The sequence below is a fragment of the Hypanus sabinus genome, chromosome 8 (genome assembly GCF_030144855.1).
Source record: "Hypanus sabinus isolate sHypSab1 chromosome 8, sHypSab1.hap1, whole genome shotgun sequence".
In the NCBI taxonomy this organism is placed as follows: domain Eukaryota; kingdom Metazoa; phylum Chordata; class Chondrichthyes; order Myliobatiformes; family Dasyatidae; genus Hypanus; species Hypanus sabinus.
This window is the reverse complement of record NC_082713.1, coordinates 146,227,382-146,236,484: the sequence shown is the minus strand read 5'-3', so window position 1 is coordinate 146,236,484 and position 9,103 is coordinate 146,227,382. Positions and strand designations below refer to the sequence as shown.

The 9,103-nt window shown below is 40.5% G+C and overlaps 1 protein-coding gene across 1 annotated transcript in view; it reads right to left on the bottom strand.

The window, feature by feature from the left end:
* Positions 1 to 1,898: 1,898 nt before the first annotated feature.
* Positions 1,899 to 9,103, bottom strand: part of LOC132398550 (IQ motif and SEC7 domain-containing protein 3-like) — a 165,238-nt gene continuing 158,033 nt past the window's right edge. Inside the window, exon 12 of the mRNA XM_059978171.1 lies at positions 1,899 to 2,333. Coding sequence (XP_059834154.1) covers positions 1,899 to 2,333 — 435 coding nt within the window. The remainder of the gene's footprint in view (positions 2,334 to 9,103) is intronic.

Here is a 9,103-nt window from a genome sequence, read left to right as displayed (position 1 = left end):
GAATACTCCAACATACTTAAACCCCTTGATCACACTATCAATCAGATATTCACCATACCAGCACTTTATGACTGGAAACAATTAATGTATGGATTGTCTTTAAGTTCAAATCCTATTGAAAAGTCCAACTATTGTACCACAAAATTCAAGCATGGTCTTTTTAAACTTGCAACAAGAAATCCTGTGAATGTACAATGTGAAATGCTCTAAATAATACAATAATATGTCACAGTGAAATTTTAAAATATCTTTCTGTTATAATAAATATTACATACATTATTAAATAATAGCTTTAATGTAAGTCATATTCCCTAAAGGTGATTGACAAGCACACAATCTATCCTAACACACAATGAACTGAAATATATCACAAAATATTGATTATATATTGAAATTCTTTAGGTGCCATTTATTGAGGGAATTGTGATTCAATGAAAAGTGTGCATTATTGGACCAATCAGACTTATGTCCAAAACTAACAAGATGACGAATCGCTTAACAGAGTGCATGGATGATCTTTACCCTAGTGTTCTTTTTTTTTAACAATTCTACAGAGTAATTTGTTAAGTCAAATCTGAGCAGAGCTAGCATCCCGCAGAAGAAGACTGCGAGCAATGACGAACAGAATGAGTACATTTCTAAAGAACATTATGCCCCTCTGACTGACAATGACTTTTCCCAATGCACCTTACCATCTCATTAAAAATGGAATTAACTACAAAATTCCTGGAATGCTCTGCAGAATCCCTGTTCTCAACTTCTTCTCCCACTTTTCTTTGAAATAAAATAATTTAACATGTAATGTTACTCTTCTGTTGCATGAAATATATTTGCTGTCATGATGAGTGAAGTATTCTAATTCAAGTCAGAATTATATTTTATGACAAAGGAAAACATAAATTTTTTGAAGACCTATTCTAAACTAAAGTGAACTATAAATTCAGTTACATTTAAAAACATCTGTGCATGAAAACTCAATATAAAAACCTATTCCATTTTCTTTAATCTACCAAAAGCTTATTAACAGCAATGGGAATGAAGGAAAATGCAATTGGTGGATCTGAATTATCTACAATAAAGTTGAAATGCTTCTATCAAACTGCTTTAAAATTTGGTGAGATTTATAATTTAGAAATTATATTATTAAAACTGTGCCCTTGGTGTCCAAAGATACACAATTTTCATCAATCAAATATTCACCAAATCACTAGAAAATTGGTTGTCAATAATTGTAAAGTCAGTTTGTCTTCAAGCCAGAATAAGTCTATTGTTGATTTGACAGGTTCTCTGCTGAAGGCTGACTGATCAATTCTGGGAGCTAATTTCCAAAAATTCACTAGCAGCATACAGAATGGTAATGAAATAAATTTAAGATAACCAAGGTCACTAGTTCATCATTGCCAAACAAAAGATTGAAGATTTTAAGAGATGTGAAGTGATAGTGAAGTAAAAACCCAAAGAACTGGATAATCATGGAGGGCAGTTAATTGTCCAGATTTGATTTACTCAGGTTTCAGCAAGTCATGAGTGAATTGAAGGAGAGAAAAGAGGGAACACTACATAGACTTTTCAACTCTTGTCTTCCAGTGGATAAACTGACTGCTGGCATTAACTACAGAATCAGCATAAATAATAACAAGCCCAACTTCTTGATTGACATTAAATTTAAAATAAAGTGCGTTAGAAGTTAAGGAGGAGATAACTTTGGTCAGATAATACTAGAAAAATAAAACATTATTGGCAAAATATTCACCATGATTTCTCCTTTAGTCAATGTACCAAAGAACGACAAAATTGCCATTTACGTGATAGGGAGAGGACTTATGCAAGGCAAATTAGAAATGGGCCTGTGAATCAAAAATATGCTTACTCTGGCTTTAAAATCGTGCAATGTAAAGTTACACTAAGCTGCGTGACCCACTAGAATATCTGCGTCTGTGTACAAAAGGATTGGGAGGACAATACTGGTGAGGGTGGTTGTACGGTGGAGGTGGAGGTGGCAGAGGGGGCTGGTGACCGGCTTTCACGGGTGTTCCTTGTAGCCTGTCTTCAATTAATTTCTGAGGTGTTGAGCAGGAGGAGTTGGTGTCTGTTCCCATTTGATGAGTAGGCGTCTCATTCTGCGGGCTCTCCAGCTTGACAGGTTTCACAGGGAGCACAATGACATTCACAATCTGTTGGCACTGGAGCAACGTTTCAGGGAGATGTTCTACAGCTTCTGGAGCTGTTGAGTTTTCTTGCTTGATGTTAAGGAGGGTACTTTGCTGGACTGCACATTCCTGGTTCCCCACTGAATTGTGCTGGTAGGCTTGAAGCCTGTTGTGAATTGATACCTAGGTTAGAAATAGTCAATGCTTTGTTACTTTCAATGTTAATTACTTCACACATTACATTTGTTTTCAGATAGTACACTGAAAAGAAAAGCTATTAATTATTTTAAGGAATTTCATTACAATGTACTTTGAAATTGTTTCAGAAATGTTTCCTGACTTCATAAATCTGAAACAGTATTCTTCTATCACCCAAATGAGACTTGTTGTCCACAGTAGAAGAAAGAGCTTCTGACACGAAAAGTGACCAGTGTATAGTCTGGAAGTTCAACTGATGTTCTTTCACAGTGTAATTCAGTTGAAAATGTATATTTTTTTCCCATGAGTGAGATATGATAGCAACCAGTCTCGGAGCACCTTGTAGCATTCAGACAATTCAACCAGCCAATTCCTGTTGTGAGTCACCCTTCGAACATCATCGTAATCTGTATTAAGGAATATGCAACAGTGACATTTGCTGCATAACGTTTCCTGTAGAGCACTGCAGGGGACCTTGACCATGGTACTCTGGTGCACCTGTTGTTAGAGTAATGTACGTGACTTTTGTGATATTCAGTGATTTTCCATAAAGCTCTGCAGTATGTAACTAAACAACCTTTGAATAAATTGCTAAAGATTTTTATGGAGTAACTTCCAGAAAGTATTTCTTTCATTGAAGCTGCCTGCTTGTTTCTAGAGAGAGAGATATTCTCATTCTCTCTCTCACTCTGTCTCTCTCCCCACCTCCATCTATACCTCCCCATCTCCATCTCACTCCCTCCCTCGCTCCCTCTTTAAAGGTTCTTTGCTTAATAAATCATTTTGTGAGTTTAACCCACCAGCTGCCACCATGTTGTTGGAAATGATCCTGATATTGCTGTGTACCTCTAGAGTAACTTCATCTTTTCAGAGGGCTGACACAGAGGACTGTGTAGTAAGTGAAGTAATTTTCCAAATCCCTGCAGCCCTTCTCCTCACCACGTTGAATTAAATCAACACCCCTAAACTGCTTTCCCTGTGCCACTCTGACCAAATGTTCTTCCCCCTCACAGCAGATTTCTGATCCTTTCATTGTTAATGTTGCTCACCCCATCAACTATGGCGTCTGTCCCATATCCTTCCTTCTCTACTGAGAGATGACTTTGAGATCACAATGATAAAATAAAATCTCTGCTAACTTACTTGGAAATCACTACAAAGATGATTTAGTAATAAAAAATCTTTATAAGCTTCCAGATCTCAGAAGGCAGGGTTGGAGGAATGGTAGCAGAAGTGCAGCCTTGAGTTTTACTGGATAGGCCATTTAGAGCCCAACCACACAGTACATTTGGGTCTTTCGATGAAGCCCCCAGCAGGCAGCTTTCTGAAGTGGGCTGATAACCATGAAAATGCCAGATCAGCATGCATTGGTACCTCTTCGGAAAGGAAATATATATTCTTTACTCTGATCCTGCAGTTAGTATCTCCAGATTCAAGATTCAAGATTGTTTAGCATCATTTTCAGTACGAAAGTGTTGAGGAGACCAAACTAATTTTTACTCTGGATCCAATGCAGCACAAAAAAAAAACACAATAAGATAAAGAACACAATCATAAAAAGGACACAATAAATATAAATACACAAGTTGGCTTACATACATAAATTGATTCTATATCCATAAAGTGACGCCAGGCAAAAGGTGACTGACAGGAAATGATAAAGTAGTGGTGGATTAGTGCATGGATGTGTTGATCAGCCTTACTGCTTCAGGAGAGTAACTGTTTCAAAGTCTGGTGATCCTGGCTTGGATGCTATGTAGCCTCCTACTTAATGAGAGCGGGATAAACAGTCCATGAGCAGGCTGGGTGGGATCACTCATGATGTTACTGGCACTTTTCTGTATGTACATGAAACAGAGACACCTCCTTCTCCCTTATTAGGGGGAGAGAGAGAGAGCCTGTGGTATATCAGATACCAGGTGAACGAGTAGTCTTTGAGGTACTGCAAGCCTGTGAATTTGCTGTTGCTCCAGCTTGCTGTGTATGCGCTGGAGGGAGGGGAGCTGGGGGTGGGTGCATTGGGGTTCTCACATTTAACTGTCATTCATGCTTTGGGGCACTCCTCTGCTTTTGTGGATGGTTGTGAAGAAAAAGCATTTCAGGAGGTATATTGTATACATTTCTCTGACATTAAATGTACCCTTGAAACCTCTGAATAGAGTATGTCCATGATGGCAGGTAGGCCATTGTTGCCGAAGCTTTGACCACCTGTTGCAGAGCCTTCCCGTCTGCCGCAGTGCAGATTCCGTACCGCACGGTGACGCAGCTTATTAGGATGCTACTGACACAACACTGGCCACGCAACCTACCCCCTCCCAGGCGAGCAGCCACTCTCTGTAACAGCAGCAAGCGTAAGGAGGACTCCGCCACACGCCTCGTCATGCACTTGACCCTGACCCAATGGTCTAAGTACACCACTGTGTAACTGGGCGTTGCATTTTTGAACCCACTGACCACAGACAGCTGGGATGCACAATCACTCCTTCTACCCCATCATTCACAAGATGGGTGCCCCTCCCCACACCGAGCCCACTGCTGTACACTCTGCTCACACAGGACTGCACAGTCGAACACCCGAGTAATCACACTGCCAAGTTCGCCAATGACACAAGAGTGTTGTGGCTCATCACTGACAGCCTACATACAGGAGGTGTAGGCCTGGTGCCAGGGCAAATAACCTCTTCCTTAATATCAACACGAGAGAGGATATAGTTATTGGCTTCAGGAGAACTCACAGAACTCATACTCCCTTTGCATCAGCAGAGGAAACTGCGAGCAGTTTCAAACTCCTGGGAATGCACATCTCACACAACCTCTCACAGTCACAGAACACACCCGACACTGTCAGGAAAGCTCACCAATGCCTCTGCTTTCTGAAGACAGCTGGATTACGCACATCCATACTCACGTCATTCTACAGATGTACAGCAGAGAACATCCTAACAAGCTGCATCACTGTGTGGTATGGAAACTGCACTACAGCGGACACGAGGGCTCTATGATAGGTAGTCAAAACTGCCCAATGCATCACCAGTATCAGCCGACCCACCATCAAGGATATATATACAGAAAGATGCCAACTAGCGGTGCAACATTGAATAGAACTAAACTGATCTCTGCTGGTGTGATATTCGATATTCTATATTTTGTTCACTTGCTTTTTGCTCTTTACGCAATTTGTTCTTTTCTCTCGTGCATTGGGTGTTTGACATTTTCAAAGGGGGTTCCATGGCATTTTCTGATTTCATGGCTGCCTGTGGGAGGGCGGATCTCAGAGTTGTATACTGCATACATACTTTGATAATAAATATACTTCCAATCTTTAAAAAGGGCCAGTAATATCATGAAGGATCCCACCCTCTCCTATCTATGTAACATCCAGCCAGGAAAATCAGACTCAAAACCAGTTATTTTCCTGAAGCAGTAAGGCTGACCAACATCTCCACCCACTAACCAGCCCTAAACCATCACTACTTCATTTCCTGTTAGTCACATTACGTACAGACACATCTATGCCTAGCATCACTTTATGGATAATCAACATAAATATGCTGTCTTAAGTATATTGTGTTTATTATTATGTTATTATTATTGTTGTATTCTTTATTTTTGTGCTTTTTTTGTGCTGCATCAGATCTAGAGTAACAACTATTTCTTTCTCCTTTACACTTGTATACAGGGGATGACATTAAACAATCTTAAATGTTGAATCTACTGCTCACTCATCGAATGATGTGAGTTTTGCTGTGCATAGTCCAGCTCTCTTCAGTCTTCTCAGAAAGGAGAGGCGTTGGGGAGTTTCTTCACTGTGTAGATGTGTTCTGGGACCATGAGAGGTTGAGTGAGGTGTGCTCTCCCAGGAGTCTGGAACTGCTATCTGTTTCAACTGCTGTGTCACCAATATAAAGGGGTGTGGGAGTGGTGTGAGTTGTCCTGAAGTCGATAATGATCTCTTTTGTCTTGTTGACATTAGGAAAGAGGTTATTCGCCTTGCACCGTTGGCCGCCTCATAGTTGTTGGTGATGATCCCCACCACCGTCATGTCATCGGCGAACTTGACAGTGAGATTAGTTGAGTGTTTGGCCGTGCTGTCGTATGTGAGCAGAGTGTACAGTAATGGACTCAGTACAGAGCCCTGGAAGCACCTGGGATAATGGGGGAGGGAGGCATAGTTGTGCATCCTAACTATCTGAGGTCAGTTGGTTGGGAAGTGCAACATCCAGCAGCACAGAGGTGCATTTAGATCAAGGAGGTCTGCGGGCCAACAGTGTCGAATGCCCAAACTGAAATCTAGAAACGGCATTCTGACATAAGTGTCCTTGTTTTGTAGATGTGTCAGGGCCAAGTGCATGACAGATGCTATGGTCCTGCTGGTAAGCATATTGGTGAGTGTGCAATGTGACAGGAATGGAGTTTTTGATATGTGCCATTTCCAGCTGTACCAACGTGATTGTGGTTTTGCTACCTGCTCAGTTCAGAGGCAGTTAGTGTGGTTTAACAACCCATGAATGGATAATTAAAAATAAATATGATTGAACAGTATGGAGCAAATTGTATGCCAACCCAGCTGCAGCCAGGCCCATCTTTAGGCAGTCTTTTGGGAAGTGGGAACACATATTATAATTGTGGAACCCTCAAGAATATTCTTGTTTCCTTAGACCATCTGATGTACTTGACCCTCTTCAACCCAGAAATCTGAACACATTGAGCATTTTATTTTCTCCTGTTAGTCCGTCTGTAGAAACTCTGATCTGTGTGTTAAAAGGTCAACAAACAATATTGTCTGAAAAGGTTGGCTCCTATCTGGATGATGGGGTGGTAAATTGGATTAGTAAATATGCAAATGATACTAAGGTAGGTGGCATTGTGGATAATGAAGTAGGTGCTCAAAGCTTGCAGAGAGATTTAGGTCAGTTAGAAGAGTGGGCTGAATGATGGCAGATGGAGTTTAATGCTGATAGGTGTGAGGTGCTAAATTTTGGTAGGAATAATCCAAACAGGACATACATGGTAAATGGTAGGGCATTGAAGAATGCAATAGAACAGAGTGATCTAGGAATAATGGTGCATAGTTCCCTGAAGGTGGAATCTCATGTGGATAGGGTGGTGAAGAAAGCTTTTGGTATGTTGGCCTTTATAAATCAGAGCATTGAGTATAGGAGTTGGGATGTAATGTTAAAATTGTACAAGGCATTGGTAAGGCCGAATTTGGAGTATCGTGAACAGTTCTGGTCACCAAATTATAGGAAAGATGTCAACAAAATAGAGAGAGTACAGAGAAGATTTACTAGAATGCTATCTGGGTTTCAGCACCTAAGTTACAGGGAAAGATTGAACAAGTTAGGTCTTTATTCTTTGGAGCATAGAAGGTTGAGGGGGGACTTGATAGAGGTATTTAAAATTATGAAGGGATAGATAGAGTTGACGTGGATAGGCTTTTTCCATTGAGAGTAGATGAGATTCAAACAAGAGGACATGAGTTGAGACTTAGGGGGCAAAAGTTTAAGGGTAACCTGAGGGGGAATTTCTTTATTCAGAGAGTGGTAGCTGTGTGGAATGAGCTTCCAGTAGAAGTGGTAGAGGCAGGTTCTATTTTGTCATTTAAAGTAAAATTGGATAGGTATATGGACAGGAAAGGAATGGAGGGTTATGGGCTGAGTGCGGGTCAGTGGGATTAGGTGAGAGTAAGCGTTCGGCACGGACTAGAAGGGCTGAGATGGCCTGTTTCCATACTGTAATTGTTATATGGTTATTTAGGATGCTGTTGGTGGGAATTGGGTAGTAAGATATACCTGACAACATTGTGGTCAACAGACTTGTCCCTGTCCCAGCCCAGTCTCCCTCATCTCCCACTCATACCTGTACAGAATCAGTGTGGAGGAGATTTTCCTGGCAATGACCCATCCAAAGCTTGTGTGATGCTTTTTCTAACAGCATGAAAGCTTTGTGAAACTAGATGCAAGTATATAATTCCACCCAGTTTCTCTCTGCTGCTTAGTTTAATGGAAGATATTCCCAGCACGATTGAGCAAGGTAATAGGCTGGAGAAGAAGCTGCAAATACTGAGTGCAAATCACCATCAGAGAGACTGTGCTCTGTAGTTACACTTGTCTACACTGGTTCAGTGAACCGCAGCTAGATTTAGCTTTGGTCTGTCTTCATTTCTTGAGGAACACCATGACTTATTACATTTAAACAGCTTTTTTACAACTGCTCAGCATAATCAATATCAATATCGTTAGTTATCGTCACAGGTCACTTAGAATCACAGACATATGAAGTCCCATTTGTATTTTTGCTCAGATGGCAGGACTAGTCACAATTTTGCCCTGCCACGAAATTGGTTCAAAAATTGCTGCCATGGTAATGGCAAGGCTAATAGAGCCCTGTGTAAATGTAATGGCTCCTTCAGTCAAGGGCAGACATACAATTAGATCCAGAAGTCAACAATTTTCCGCTGAAGATTCATTACTTCACAGCTCATTCAAATGCAGGCAGCAGCATGAACTTGCTGCACTTACACAGCAGAGGTGACGTAATCTTGGCACAGAAAGTTAAATCACATTATTTCAATTTAAGTATATTCTTAAAGACATAGTCAATCATTGCTTTTCACCCCTTTTGACACTGCAAATCAATTATTACAAGTGCAATATTTTTAATTATTATTAGGGATTATAAAAATGCAGACCGTTTTCTGACTTTTTTTCTTTCCCTCCTTTTCAATACTTTCTATTTTCCTTCTATGCCTGATA